The sequence below is a fragment of the Gracilinanus agilis genome, chromosome 1 (genome assembly GCF_016433145.1).
Source record: "Gracilinanus agilis isolate LMUSP501 chromosome 1, AgileGrace, whole genome shotgun sequence".
In the NCBI taxonomy this organism is placed as follows: Eukaryota; Metazoa; Chordata; class Mammalia; order Didelphimorphia; family Didelphidae; genus Gracilinanus; species Gracilinanus agilis.
In genome coordinates, this window is record NC_058130.1 from 259,037,183 (window position 1) to 259,053,833 (window position 16,651).

The window sequence follows — 16,651 nt, forward strand, 5'->3', positions numbered from 1 at the left end:
GAAGGAAAGAAGGGAGGAAAGAAGGAAGGAAGGAAAGGAAGGAAGGAAGGAAGGAAAGAAGGAAGGAAAGGAAGGAAAGAAAGAAAGGAAGGAAAAGAAAACAAGTTTGAAAATATGAACCAGTGTGGAGAGTGGGGAAATTGTTCAGTGACTAGCATTAAGTGTGTGATGTTTGTATTTCTGCCATAGCTAAATGACTATTATTTGTGTTCTATGTGTAGGTTGATTTCTCTCCAAAGGGACTCAACATATACTCCTCCATACCCCAAGCTGTTAGAGAGAATGACATGTTTCTAAAGGAAACAGAAGGGAGATAACACTGGGGAAATGTAGAGGAGACAATCTCATAGCAGGATGTTAAAGAATAGAAGAGTATATTATAGAAAGGAGAAATGGGAGGGGAAAGAGAGCTGTATAATTAGATCTTAAAAATAGATTTGAGACTCTTCATGAAGAGGAGGGGGTGGATGTTCTGAGGAGGAAGAAACTATTTTTCCTTAAATGAATTACATCATTAAGCCCCATAAGCTTTTAAGTAAGAAAATATCCAGTAAAGATCAAAAAAGAATAATTGTAACTGGTGATTCCCTGTGTGGGAGTGACAACTATTCACTTTAACTCATGAGGCCACATATCAAGCTGCCAAGAAGAATATAAAAAGTATAACCAATGGTAATGAAATCCTGGAAAAGAAACAGAAGGTCACTGAGGTAGAGGTTGTGTTTTTCCTGATTGTTGTTGACTAAAGGTGAGAAATGCAGAACAGAAAAATCAATTTGAGAAGTGAACAGCTAACTAAAATAGCAGTTTGTAAAAAATGTTAATTAGGTAGCAGCTAGGTGGTACAATGGATAGAGCTCTAGGCCTCAGATGTTTATTAGCTTTGTGACTCTGGGCAAGTCAATCAACCCTGTTTGCTTTAGTTTTCTCATCTATAAACTGAACCAGAGAGGAAATGGCAAACCACTCTAGTATCTTAGTCAAGAAAACTCCAACAAGGGTCACAAAGAGCTGAGCACACCTTAAAAACAACTACGCAACAATAATTATAGCTTAAATTATCTTATATTTTCAACTTAATTCCTTAAAAATGGTATTTTAATATCTGGACTATGATTTAAAATATAGGAATTGAAGTTTATTGGCTCAAGATATAATACACTTAGCAAATGCTAGTGCAAATATATTTGCTCAATGTCTTCTGAATCTGTTTTAAAAGGCTTTAAAATAAACAGCATGGTGTAAATAAAAGATGTGCTATGTATTTACCCAAAATTTTATGAAGTAGAGTCATAATTGGTAAACTAGGTCTTGTGGACCTAATCCTGCCAGCCTCTTGATATTGTTTGGTCCACAAGCTAAAAATGGCTTTTAGATTTTTAAATAAAACTGTAAATCTAATTTACATTTAATAATTTAATACTTTACATGTTTTAACTTGTAAATATAAATCAATCAAAAATCTTCAAAAATCATACTAAAAACTATTAAAAATCAAACAAAAACTATAAAATATGTATCAAACTATGAAAAACATTCTTTGTTAGTCTACAAAAATGTGTAGGGGGCAGATTTGAAACTCAGACCATAGTATGCCAACTCTGGAATACATCACTGGATTAAATCTTAAAATGTAAAGTTCAGTAGGACTAAAAGTAAAGTCTTGCACACACACATACACACACACATACACACACCCACACACCAGTTTTTTCAAGTAAGAGGTGGGGAACACCTAGTTAAAGATACTTTTTTTTTTTAAAAAAGAAATGACATTTTAGAGGAATACATGCTAAATATGAGTCAATAATATGTTGTAATAGCCCTCAAAAGCCAATGCAAAATATCAGGCCACATGAAGATGGAGCATAGGTTGTAGGAATAGAAAGGTGGTAGCCTCAATATACTCTATCTTTGCCATATATAATTTGGAATGTCATGTTCAGTTCTTTGGACTCAAAAGCTTGTCAATGTTCTCCTTATACTACAGGGCCCACAGATTTACAGGTTTTTGTGTCCAAAGAAGGGTAAACCATGATACTGAAGGGCTTTGATTCTGTGTTAAAAAAGGATGAGATAAAAGAACTGGGCAATGTCAGGGGAGACATTATATTTGTATTCATCTATTTTAAAGGGCTATCATATGGGTAAAGGATTATATTTGTTCTGTTTCACCCCGGAGGGAAGAACCAGAAGCCACAAGTGGAAATAGAGTCATATTTAAGTTTGAAGTTAGAGAAAACAAACAAACAAAACTCTCCCAAACCATAGTTATCTAAAAATGGAATTACCTATATCCAGAGCTAGAGGGATTCCCACCCCACACACCCAACTTAAAGGTCTTAAGATAAAGGTTAGATGACATTTTTTGGCATGATAAAGGGGTGGTGGGCAGTTCTTTCCAGTTACAAAGTAATTAATGAGAAAACCTACAACTACCATACTATGATTCTGTAAGATAAATGGTCAGGTTGAATATAGAAACCTATATGTTAATAATGTGGAATTGAATATGAAAAGTGATAGAAAAGTTATCATCCCAGATATGCACAATCAGAAAAGGAGGAGAGACAATTAGCTAGGAAAACTAGGGATACTCATGGCCAGCTCGTGTGCTCTATAATGTGTAATGTAGAAAAGAAGACTGGTTAGTGAGGAAAAGAACAAGAGTCATACAGGCTAAAAGGCATTAATGGATTATAATCTAAGCCATTAGAAAAGGAATTCTTAACCTTGAGTACAGAGAGAGAGAGAGAGAGAGAGAGAGAGAGAGAGAGAGAGAGAGAGAGAGAGACTATAGCATACCTTTGTAATCCTATATATTTTATTTTATGCATTTAAAAACATTCTGGTAAGGGGTACATAGGTTTCACTAGATTGCCAAAGGGAGCTGACAAAAAAAAAAAAACAGTTAAAAACCTTCACATTAAGGCAGTGAAATAATAGATCCATTAGAATATACAACCATGTGTTCTATAGCCTCAAGAAATTTCCATCTACTTAGAGAGATTTAAAAGATACAGGCAGTGCTATTGAAACAGTTTAAAACAATGTTATTCTATTTGTGTCTAGTATCCTGATAGCATCACATATTAACATTTCTTGATTTACATTCGAAATATTTTCTAGTTTTTCCCATACCTTGAAGAACTAAACTAGACTGCTGACTTGTTTACGGTCACTAAACAAGTAGGGGGGCTGGAAATAAAACCTATGTTAGACTCTAAACTCATTTTTCTTTCTACTATACTGAATTGCTTTGGAAGCGATTAGAAAGAAAGATGACTGGTTTTGAAGTCAAAGGAAATGAGTTAAAATCCCCTCTCTATCTATCTATGTGACCTTGGGTAAGTCACAACTTCCCAGGGCTTCTGTTTCTTCATCTGTAAAATTATCTAGTTCTCTAATTTCATAATATTCAAATTTGTTTTCATTATAATTATATTAATTATAATCTGCCTTGTTTATTCAAAAGCATGCCATAACCATTCATGAAGAGAGTTGACTTCCTTTGGCATTAGTCATTATCTTTCCCCAAATCCTACTTTCCAAACTTTGCTATGACCATAGAAGGCACAACAGTCCTCCAATTCCCCTCAGCTCACAAAAGGAGTGTCATCTTTCCCTCCTCACTCTGTCACCTGCCATGTGCAATCTGTTGTTTAAGGCCTGTCAGTTTTACCTTTGTGCCATCTCTGGAATGGGTCCTCTTCTTTTTTCTGACAGTTTCCACCAGCCTCGCACATGCCCACATTGCTTCATGGCTGAATTATTGCAATAGGCTACTGGTTGTTCTGCTGCACAAGTCTTTTCCCACTCCTGTCCATTCTCTGCTAAACCACTAAAGTGATTTTCCTAAAACTCAGGTCTGATCATGTCACTCCCTAATCACTAGACTCCAGTGGCTCCCTATTGTCCCACAAGATCAAGTATAAAATCATATTTGACTTTCATGGCCTGTCATAGTTGCATTTTGACTCCACTCTTGGACTGTGAGCTTCTGAGTATAAAGGATCATCTTTACATTTCTTTGTATCTCTAGTGCCTGGCACAGAGTAGGCAGCTAATAAATATTTGACTGAATAACTACCAGGCATATCTAATCTTCCTTTTACAATAATTTCATCAGTTTCACAATCACAACCCTTTATTTTAACCTTTCACTTCTGCCTTAGTATCAATTTTGATTTGGAAAAGAAGTAAGGACATAAGTGACTGCCCAGGGTCATATAGCTAGTTTTGAGGGCAGATTTGAAACCAGGTGCTCCCAATTTTAAGCCTGACAATCCACTAAGCTACTTAGCTGCTCCTATCAATGCATTCTTTTTTTTTTTTTTTTTTTTTTTAACCCTTGTACTTCGGTGTATTGTCTCATAGGTGGAAGTGTGGTAAGGGTGGGCAATGGGGGTCAAGTGACTTGCCCAGGGTCACACAGCTGGGAAGTGGCTGAGGCTGGGTTTGAACCTAGGACCTCCTGTCTCTAGGTCTGACTCTCACTCCACTGAGCTACCCAGTTGCCCCCTCAATGCATTCTTAATAGTGATATGAGATTATCAAACTAATGAGTGTCATAGTTTTAAAGTATTTATTGGTATGCAACAGAATAATAATGATGCCTATCATACATATAACACTTTAAGGCGGTGGTGTCAAACTCAAATAAAAATAGTTCCCTGTTGACTTCAAATTGACTTAGAAAATCATGTCAACATTATCTATCTTGTGTTATTTTTTAATTTATATTGTTAAATATTTCCAGTTACACTACAGTTTGTTTCAGCAGCACTCAGAAGTTTTACCAGCTATAATCTGGCCTGCAGTCTGCAGGTTTAACACGTCTGCTTTAAGGATTGCAGAGGGCTTTATAAATATTATATTATTTGATACACATCACCACTGCAATAGATATTATTATTCCCATTTTACAGGAGAAGAAACTGAACTTCGTAGAGGTAAAGTGACTAGTCCAAGGCCACAAAACGAAGTTTCTGAAGCAGAATTTGAATTCATTACTTCCAGGTTCTAGGTCTTTCAATTTTACCCACTGTGCCACCTAGTTACCTCATATGGTTAGTTGTTTCGTTTTGAGGAAATGAACTGAATTTTTTGTTTAAGCACAAGCAATAGTCCAATTCATTCATTGCATATATTAAAAGTACTGTATATATGAGGCTCTTTTTATTTTGCCAATTTTCTTTTCCTTCAGATGACCTGAAACCTTTCTGTCTTTCATTAGGGCAAAAGGCAGTGGTTTAGCTGTCTCATATTTTCACATCAAAAACTAAATACTAAAGTGCAATTCCCTAAAATAGCAATAATATGAAGACCAACATAGAGACAACTCCTATTTTTCAAATTATTTAGTCTCCAGTCTTATTAGAACTTTGTCTTTCTTCATAAAATTATCTTAATAGTAGCCTATAGTAAGCTTCCATATAAAAACTAGGCTTTGTGTCAACTCAGTATAAAAAAAAATGATTTCAGGGTTGGTAGCATCTTCAGAAACACTCTTCCCAGTCTATAGTCTATATCACTATATCAGTGATAATAATCTTTCGACATGAACAGTTAGGTGAATCTACCTGTGAGTACAGATATGTGTGTTGTGTGTGTATATATATATGTTTATTCATGCTTATGCTTTGGAAATAAAGGTTAACATTAAGTTTGAAGAAACAATTTGTTTGTATTAAGCAAACTCACTTCTTTTCCTTTAATCAACTAGTTCTTTATCCAAAAAATGTTTTAATATATTATCTTTATTGATAATGACTGGGGGGGGGAAGGTGTATGTGTGTTCCCTGAAAGGGGGTACATAATAGTGTTTTTTTTAGTTTGTGTTGCCTTTAACTGGCACATTGTCATGGTCGTTATTTTTCAAGTGTGAAAATCTTAGCGATTTATCTCATTTACCCTATTTAAATTTCAGGTGGGACAGCCTCCCGGCAGAAAGGATTTCTGGGGTGCATTCGGTCTCTACAGTTGAATGGGATAGCCCTGGATTTGGAAGAGAGAGCCAAGATCACCCCAGGGGTGGACCCAGGATGTCCAGGTCATTGTAGTAGTTATGGGAATTTATGCCACAATGGAGGAAAATGTAAAGAAAAACAGAGTGGATTCTCTTGTGATTGTAGCTTCTCTGCATACAGCGGGCCATTCTGTTTGAATGGTAAGGATGAAAAATAAACATATAAGGATAAAATATGTGGAGAAACTATGCTAGTACAAATAAGATTGCTGTCTTCTGTTAGGATGAATGACTCATTCTATGTCCTTATTTGAATGAATCTAGTACTTGCTGTCTAAATTCTTTTTTTCCAAAATACCTATTTTGAAGGCATTTTTATTTAATGAGGAAAAAATGCAACTGTATTCTTGAAAAGCCAGTGGCTAATGCTGTAAAATCATGATATCCATCACCTTTGGGTATCTCTAGGGATTATATGTGCAATCTCTTTTTCTAGCTAAAGCTGATGCTCTCAAGTAATGTGGTTATTAACAATTTGCCCCATCTGACAATTCTCTACTTTTAAAATCATTAAAAGCATCATTGTTATTTGTGGTAATGACTTTCAGTCATATGAGAAGATTTAGAAAGCATTGTGTTTTTTATTTTCTTGCCAACCAAATATTTCAACCAAAAGCCTAAATACTTTTTCCATTAAATATTCATATGGGATGAAACTGAGACACTTAGACCATTCATTTTAGCATGTGTTGAGTAGCTGCTGTTATTTTATTTTATTTTTGTATCTCTCAGTAGGCTCAATTCAAAGTCATTTTTTAGAGGAAAAAAGACAATAGTTATGGTATCAAATATACCAGGCATGACTCAATTCTATGATTCACTGTCTCTCTCTCTTTCTCTCTCTCTCTCTCTCTCTCTCTCTCTCTCTCTCTCTCTCTCTCTCTCTCTTTCATATATATGAATAAAGATGTTCATCACTCATAGAAAAGAAGCAATAAGGCCTAGTGAACAGAGAACTGACTTTATGGTCAAAAGATCAGGTTCAGATTTTCTCACAGACACAAAAATAACCTGATCATGGGCAAATTACTTGACCACTGAGTACTCTAGACAACATTTTGAGAAAAAGATCCAAGTTCTATTCCTAGAGGGAATTTCCTAATCTAAGAGTTCACACTGCCAATGAAAACTTAGGGTTAGTCTTTATCCCTATATCATATATATGCATTAAATTTTTATTAGCCCTTATTGAAAATTGAGAGAGTAAGGCAAAATTCACTATTTTGGGTTGTATCTCTATATATTTATTGGGTTTTCTTTATTCCCCCTTTAAACTGAAGAGTACTTTGAGGTTTGAGTCTATATAAGTCAGATGTTCTTAACCTTTTTTTTTATCACATTCTGGTTAAAACTATGGCTCTTTTCTCAGAATGTTTTTTTAAATGCATAAAATAAAATACATAGGGTTAAAAAGAAACCTATGTTGAAATAATTATTAAAATTGCCCAAATTAAAATTTCTTAATTTATAATTCATGAACATATTAAACACATTATGATCTCCCCTATGCCTCTGAGAGTTGCAGTACCACCCCTCCAAAAAACAAACAAACAAAATACCACTTAGGAATCAACATTCTAGAGATCTCTAAATTTAAATGAGGGATACGTGAGTTTCTTTTCTGATAAACAACATTTTGCTAGACCCATAATCAAATGAAACCTTTTCAAATTGTTAGGAACCAGTTTTCTACTGGCATAGATTTCTAGGTCTCAGCTATATACATTAATTAATTCAACAGAAATATATCTTTGTTGAACATTTATTTATGTTAGGTAGAAAGTCAAAGCAACCAAAAATTCCCAAAGAAAGAAGCAGTTAGAAGTTAAGTAGTAGGTTTATCATACACTGTCTTGCTGATGTCATTTACCCCAAGTCTATTCCACTGATCCTCCTCTCTATCTCTTAGCCAGTACCATATTGTTTTGATGACTGCTGCTTTATAGTATAGTTTAAGATCTGGTACTGCTAGGCCCCCTTCCTTCACATTTTTTTTCATTATTTAATGTAATGGGCTTCTGTACCAGCAGCAATGCAATGACCCAGGACACCTCTGAGGGATGTATGGTAAAGAATGCTACCCACATTCAGAGGAAGAACTGCAGGAGAGGAAACATATAAGAAAAGCAACTGCTTGAACGTATGGATCGGGGTGGACATGATTGGGGATGTGGACTCGAAACTACCACACCAATGCAACCACCAACAATTTGGAAATAGGTCTTGATCAAGGACACATGATAAAACCAGTGGAAATGTGCATCGGCCATGGGTGGGGGGAGTGAGGGGGGTTGAAGGGGAAAGTAGGAGCATGAATCATGTAACCATGTTAAAAATGAATATTAATAAATGTTTAAATTAAAAAAAAAAAAGAAGTTAAGTAGTAGGGGGCAGCTGGGTAGTTCAGTGGATTGAGAGAGCCAGGCCTAGAGACGGGAAGTCCTAGGTTCAAATCCAGCCTCAGACACTTCCTCGCTGTGTGACCCTGGGCAAGTCACTCAACCCTCACTGCCTAGCCCTTACCACTCTTATACCTTGGAACCAATACACAGTATTGACTCCAAGATGGAAGGTAAGGGTTTATATTTAAAAAAAAAAAAGTTAAGTATTAAAAAACTTTCCGAACTATCTTTCTGAAAATCATTCATTTCTTCTACTTCTTCCAAATAAGTAAAAAAAGAAGTGCCAACAAATACTTATAAGAAATATATCCCAGTACTAAACAAGTACCATTTCATGTCAAGGCAGAATTAAATTGTGCCTACACCATGTATTCGTCTTAAATTTCTAAATGATTCCCAATTCCCCTTTTGCCAATTATAATTTAAATGTTATTTTGCAGCCAAATGTTAAGTTAGATATTAGGAAGTATAGTGTAGGTCATAAGGAAATGACCCTGAATTGGTGGGGGAATATAATTATTTTAGATTACCTAATAAGATGATTTTGTAATTTATAATTTTCTTGTTTATTTCTCATATTTAGAGAAAAGTATTACTATAATGTTCTTAAACAACAGATAACCCTTATTCCAAACTCCCATTCCAGTAAAAAAAATGATATTTCTCTTTGTGCTTATTATAATAGTATATATTATTTTTAGGTTTGAGTTTTTTTTTAAGAAACAAAAAAGTAAAGATTTCTCAGATGAGTTTTCCATCACATTTGAAAAATAAATCACACTCTACATTCTACGCTTTTTGATAGATTTCACCCTCTCTTAGATTGATGCCATAACTAGTTTAATTTTAAATCCCTCACAACACAAAGGAGAGAAAAGGAATGGAAATCATGAGGTGCTTTGATGTAAAAAGATATTTTTCAGGAGTTCATCTTCATTTGGAGACCTATCCTCCTCTGTTTTCAATAATTTCTTGGCATATTTTACATGTCACATCTGCAGTATAGGAGGTATAGGAGGTCAGACTATCAACAAAGAACTAAGAGAAAATAGACTTTAAATAAAAAATGTTTTCTGTCCCATCCTTGTTACAAGAGCTCATAGATTTATGCTATAAGGCGGTGATGCGCAAACTTTTTAAAGAGGGGGCCAAAGGAAAGGAAATGCTCATCTGTCAGTCTGTTTCTAAGCCAACTCTTTTGAAGTTTCATTGTATGGTATCCTACTCATTGTATTCATCAGATTAGGAATAATGTTGCCATCTGGATAGAACATTTCAGCGGGCTGCATCTGGGGGAAGGGGGTGCATAGTTTGCCCATCACTGGTTTAAGGGAAAATTTATTACTTGTATTTCCAGAATAAAGATATTTTTAAAACTAGTGAAGATACTGAATTTATAAAATATGCTATTGATTTATACCATGGCATTTTGGGAATAGTGGGGGCATGCAGTACAGTAAAATGGAAAATGTTATACATCACTAACATGGTATCATAATGGAACTTGATTGTCATTTCAGAAATTTCTGCATATTTTGGATCTGGATCCTCAGTGACTTATAATTTTCAAGAATATTACACATTAAGTAAAAATTCCAGTTCTCATGCTGCTTCATTTCATGGTGATATGACACTAACCAGAGAAACGATCACGTTTAGCTTTCGAACAACACGAACTCCAAGCTTACTACTTTATGTCGGTTCCTTCTATAAAGAATATCTTTCAGTTATTCTTGCCAAAAATGGTAAGTTCCTTTTTAGTCTTGGCCAAAAGGAAATTGAATGAGAAAATTAGAAATAATGATCTTTTCAATGCTTATACTACCTAAAACATAAAATATGCTCTTCAACAAATACTTTTTAACCATTGGCTTCTTTTTCGGTAATATCCAACATGTTTATTTCCATGTAGAGGTATCATTTCAGGGATTAAATCAGGGTGGCTTTCTCCTATTAAACCTTTGATAGTTTAATATTTTTATATTAACTATATTTTATGATTGAAGTTCTTCACTGATGCATAAAAATAATCTGAGTTCAATTTTGTAGCTCTTTAAAAATAACATATCTAGTTACATTTGGCAAATATTTCATAAAGAATAGTAAAAGCAATGTGGGTGTTAATATAATAACATCAAGTAAGTATAATTTTCTCTATATACCAAATGCAGAGCCAATGAAAACTAATTTTAAACCTTGATTCTTGCCTGCCAATAGTTGGAATGTCAGTAGTGCCATGGAGCATTACATAGGAAAGATATCTAACCTATTTCTTGCATTGAAAAAATAGTGACAGTACTCAATAACACTGAATTATTATCAGATAAATTAAGGCTGCTAAATGTCAACCTTTAAAGTTCCATAAAAGCTTTCTGTTAGCTGTGTGCCTACTTCTAGTCATGTGTTGATGTATTCTAACTTCCTAAAAAAGTAATTTTTCTATAAATTCTTTATTGAGTAAGGGAAGAATCTATTAGCCTTGTAACTTCTATAGGACCTTCCAGGTACCTAATAACTGGCAGGTTGCTCTCATGCACTACAAGTGAGCTCTAGTAAATTGTCTCATTTAAGAAGTTATGGGAAAAGGTAGGTTAATCTCTGATCAACATAGGCACCTGACTTGATATTTTCCTCTATGAATTATGCATGGTAGCCTCATATACTTGAGAAATTTGCCTCCAGAGTTTTTACTTGTTAAAATTCTTCTCCTCACTTTTTTTTCCTTGATGATTATAGCTAAATATTTCATAAAAAAGAAAGGGAATATAGTATAGTGGATAGATGACAATATATGGTATCAGGAAAACAGATGCAAACAAAGTACCTAGGCTTTACACCTAGTACTTTAATCTTCTAAATTACAGATGGGCTGCCTATTTGCAGTATTGTAGGGAATTTCTATTATAGTACTTCAATTCACTCATAAAGGTATAGGCCCATCCCATTCCAACCCTCCTCTCTTGAAAAAAAATCTACGTACAAATTTGTGAGCTTGGTAAGAGACCTGAATTAATGGTAATGGGAGTATTGAAAACAAGGTAAAATGAGAATTTTTGTATTTTCCTTTGAGCTCTGAGCTTAACTGAGCAGGGGAGAACTTTAAGTTGGGAAGATATCCTGCGAAGCAAGTTAATTGGGTCTCTGCAGGTGAATGAGAATTATTGGTTTTGAGGGTACACTGCGTCTGAAACTGTTCGTTTCTACTTAGCTTCATTCTGAAGTCTGCGATTTGTGTTCTGGAATGATTTTCACACACATCCCTAATTTTTTGGAAATTTTCTTGTGAACTTCAAAACATTATCATTATGCTGCTAAGAATTCTATTTTGATTTACTAAATTTTATATGTGTAATCTCCTACTCAGAATGTTGGGACTTTAGAACTTGTTGCAATGATTTTTCATATTTATAAATTTCATTTTTTATAAGTTCCTTGGGGAAAACAAGTAATAAGTCAACTCTAAGAAGGAGACATTATTGGCTGCTCTTTTAGTTATAAGATCAGAGTTAGAAGGGTCTGTAGAGGTGATCTAGTTCAGATTGTTCTCTTTATAGATAACAAAATTGGGACCCAAAAAGTTAAGTGACTTACCCAAGGTCCTATAGATTGTAACAAATGGAGCAGAAATTCTCTGGTTTCATCACAAATTAGTACTGCAAAATTCTACCTCTCATTGTAATTGATAAATCTTACATTGTAAATTCACCCAGAAATTGATAATGTTAATGACAGCACTCTTCACAAATTAGTAACTATAAAAGGAAGTGATCATCTGAGAATTTTGTGCTTGAGATTGAAGAGAAAATATTTGATGGAATATGCATGAGGGAGAAATGAAACATCCAAATAAACTATGCTGAAGAGATTAAAATTGCATTTTGTTTTCTGGAACAAAGAAAATACATTATAGATTCTGTATATGCTATTCTGTAAAAATAACATTGGTCCTAATATATATGTATCTTTTTTGTTGTTGTTCCTTTAGGAAGTTTGCAGATCAGGTACAAGTTAGATAGCCATCAAGAAGCAGATGTTTTTAACAGCAATTTCAAAAACATGGCTGATGGGCAGCTCCATCATGTGAAGATTAACAGAGAAGAAGGTGTCCTCTTTGTAGAGGTAAATTTAAGGAAGATTGATACACCCAAATTTACAACTTAAAAGAAAATTCAAAAATTAACCATCTTCAAAAAGCTTATATTAAAAGCATCTTCATAGCTGAAGGATATAGACTCATATTCAGTCTATTCTTCTGTGGAAATGGAAATCTCTTGGCAGTAGTGTTTGTTTTTGCTTTTTTTTTTTAACTTTTGTCTTCTGTCTCAGTATCAATACTAAGTATATGTTTCAAGGCTGAAGAGCTAGTAAGTATTAGGCAATTGCAATTAAGGGAAGGGTCACATATCTAGGAAGTTTCTAAGGCCAAATTTGAACCCAGGACCTCCTATCTCTATGCATGGCTCTATCTACTGAGCCACCTAATTGAATTAGCACTAGTGTTTCATGTTAAAATGTCATTTTTCCCCTGTATTTTTTTTCTCTGATGAAATATTTTCAAATTCTTGGATGTGAAATTAATAATTGCTATATGGAGGGAAATATGTCCTCTAGATCATGAGAACAAAAATACTAAGGACATTATGTTACAAAAAATAATTTTTAAAGAATTCTGAAAAATATGTAACTTATTAAAAGAGCCAATTTCTTCCTAACTGACTTCATGATGTCTGAGGAAATAGGACTGACTCATAACTTGCATGGTAGACATTATGAAATGAAAAACACCCAGTGGTGAGAGAAGTACTCACAGATCTATTGTAAATGAAATCATATATTTAAGTGAGAGCTGGACAATGAATTATCATAAACTTCAGGAGAAATGCATATATATATATGTATACATATACATATACTCTCAGAAACATTTAATTGTTTGACTTTAAAGTTTCTAAGAGAAATAAGATTTTTTTTATCTTTAAAACAAAAAAACTTACACATTATTTATTATACCACTTATCAAAAAATATAATGCACATGAAGGGGAGGATTAAAGTAGAGCAATAATTTCCATTTTCCCCAAAAAGTAATAGTCTTAAAACAATGTCTCACTCAAGATTAAATTTGTCAAGTGTTTTGTTTTTTTTTAATCCTGGCCTTCTAGCTTATAAATGATAGTAAGTATCACTTCCAAGGCACAATAACAGTAAGGGATAGGCAATTAGAGTTAAGTGACTTACCCAGGGTCACATAGCTAGGGAATTATCTAAGGCTAGATTTGAACCCAGGACCTACTATTTCTAGGCTTGGCTCCATCTATTGAGCCATGTAGCTGTATTTGTTATAGAATTGTTTATGAAACTCTTTTCTCTATTTGATGTTTCACTGTTTAGAATTTGTTTAACTATTTTGGTAGCACTATTTATTTCTGTACCTGTGTCTTCTTTGACTTCCTTTTCTTCTATCAACAAATTATAATCCATTCTATTGTTATTGTCTTTTGGAAAACAATTTTATAGGTTAACCAGAATGCAAGAGAACAAGTCACCCTGTCGTCTGGTATAGAATTCAATGCAATCAAATCCCTTGTTCTTGGCAAGATTTTAGGTAAGTAAGAGAAAGAGCTCCTTTTTTTCCCCTCAAAATACAGATCAAAACTGTCATGTTACTCAGGCAAAAAACACTAATCTTCCTGAAAGAAATTCCTTGTCTTCGATTTAATTATATAGTGAGTGACAATCAAGGTAGAAACTATACTTCTGTCAGAGTGCACATGTAATCATGGCTAAGTGCTTCCTGAAAGATGAGCAAGTGTATTCCATTAAAAATAATTTTACACTTATCTCTCTCATTTGGCAATCAAACATAATGAAATATGGTATTTTGCTTATACTCCAAAAAAGAACCATGATCAAAGGAGGCATAAAGACCACAGATTATTTATTAATCAGTTTCCAAATCTAAAAACCATCATCTGAAGATAAGGTCAGAGCATATGAGAGGAAAAGAAAAAAGAGTAGCATCTGTTTGCTTTATTTCTGCTAATGAATAAGCCCTGGGAAGTGGCCGAGGTCCTGCTTTTTTCTAATGAAATATAGCTGATGGAGGTTTGGTGATTGCAGTCTGTTATCCTTATACCCACTCTAGAAGTTTCAAAGCCCTTATTGATTCTTGCCAAATTCCCTTGATTCCATCACTTAAAAATATAATTATCGTTTTAGAATTATAATGTGAATGCCTGTTTTTTTCTTTCTTTTTTCCTTTTTTGTTTTCTAATCCTCATCACTAAGGACATATTTACTTTTAAGAATAGAGAAAATATAAACACCCTTAAATTTACCCATTACAATGAGAATAAGATATCATCTTGCTGCACTTACTCCTTATTCGTGGGTTAGTAGTCATTAGTAACCTAGTTTATTTTGGGCAATTTAAATAAAAAAGAATAGTGTTGACCCTTTTTGCTACTTGTATTTTGACTCTGGTTATTATTCTCTTTCTTTATATTTTCTGATCAAAAATGGAGACTGCTTAAATGAGCATAGTACTGTTAAATAATTGAAACTGAAGTCTAAAAAAGATAACTAGGTTTATCTTATTAAATGTTTATAGGTACTCCAGCAGACATTATGCATATGAGGTCACGTTCTTCAGACAGAGGAAATGTTGAATTACATTATTCTACAAGTTTACTGGACAGCTAAGTAGCACAGTAGATGGAGTGCCCAGCCTGAATTCAGAAAGACTTTACTTTCTTGGTTCAAATCTGGCCTTAGACACAGGCTATTTGGCCCTGGGCAAACCAGTCAACCCTGTTTGCCTCAGTTTCTTCATCTGTAAAATGAGCTGGGAAAGGAAATGGCAAACAAATCCAATATATTCTAGAAGAAAACCCCAAATGGAGTCATGAATTGTATGAAATGATTGAACAACAATTAAAACCTCATCTCATATAGGTTGAAAAAGGAGATACCATCCTCAATGAATTTTCTTTTTTCCTTTTTCTACTTCTCAAAACACCTTACTGGAGGGTTTTAATTAAGCTAAAGAAGAAACTGGCAAAAAATTCTAATAGCTTTATTAAGAAAACCCCAAATGTGGTCAAATAGAGTTGGATATGCATGAAAACTACTAACAAACAACAACTAAGTATACAGTTTTGTAGAACAAATGATTTGCAAAGGAATATTTACCAAATTGAAGTGAAAATAAAATAATTTTACATATAAAGTTAATAATTTTGGTTAAACTATTATTGTGGAAGATGACTGGTAACTTTATTATTAGATTTAGTCATAGATCCTTTGTCTTGCAGAATATCATATTCCATACCTTCTAGTCCTTTAATGTAGAAGTTGCTAGGTTCTGACTGTAATCCTGACTATAGCTCCATGATATTTGATTTTTTTTCTGGCTGTTTGTAGTATTTTCTCCTTGGTCTGTGAGTTTTAGGATTTGGATATAACAGTTCTGAGATTTTAAAATTTGGGATCTCTTGCAGTAGGTGATCAGTGAATGTTGTCAATTTATATTTTCCTTTCTAGTTTGAAAATATCAGGGCAGTTCTCCCTGATAATTTCTTGCAATATGGTGTCTAGGCTTTTTTTTTTTTTTTTAATCATGGTTTCCTAGTAGTCCACTGATTCTTAGATTATCTCTCCTGGATCTATTTTCTAAGTCATTTGCTTTTCCAGTGAAATATTTCATCTTTTCTTCCATTTTTACATTCTTTTGAAATTGTTTCATTATTACCTGACTTGTTATGACATCATTATTTTTCATTTGTCCAATTCTAATTGTTTAGGGAACCATTTACTTTCCTAAGGTTTTGTACTTCTGTTTCTAGGTTTCTTTCCTTTCATACTTTTTCTTCTTTCTCTCTCGTTATTTCTTTTGTGATCCTATTTTATTTTTAACTTTAAATTTATCACTTTAAAATTCCCACTTAACTCCAGCCCTCCCCCTCTCCCTTCCCTTACCCCACTAGGGAAGGCATCATTTGTCAAAAAGATATATTCATATGTAATAACTATGTCTTATCTTCTTCTATTTATCAGTTCTTTCTTTGGAGGTAGATATACACAAGTCATTCTTCAAACAATATTTTTGTTATATATACTATTCACTTGTTTCTGCTCATTTCACTATTCATAACTTCATGTAGGCTTTTCCATGTTTTTTTCTTAAATTTATTTTCTTGTTATTTTATTATTCCATCACAATT

General features: G+C 33.7%; 1 protein-coding gene across 5 annotated transcripts in view; it reads left to right on the forward strand.

The window, feature by feature from the left end:
• The window catches only part of LOC123235194 (contactin-associated protein-like 4), a 433,004-nt gene that overhangs the window by 400,997 nt on the left and 15,356 nt on the right, over positions 1-16,651 (forward strand). For 4 of the 5 annotated variants that reach the window (XM_044661292.1, XM_044661308.1, XM_044661315.1 and 1 more), the window contains 4 exons: positions 5,930-6,169; positions 9,951-10,175; positions 12,416-12,549; positions 13,947-14,034. In XM_044661292.1, the coding sequence (XP_044517227.1) occupies positions 5,930-6,169; positions 9,951-10,175; positions 12,416-12,549; positions 13,947-14,034 (687 nt within the window). The remainder of the gene's footprint in view (positions 1-5,929; positions 6,170-9,950; positions 10,176-12,415; positions 12,550-13,946; positions 14,035-16,651) is intronic. The other variant, XM_044661323.1, reaches the window with a different exon arrangement.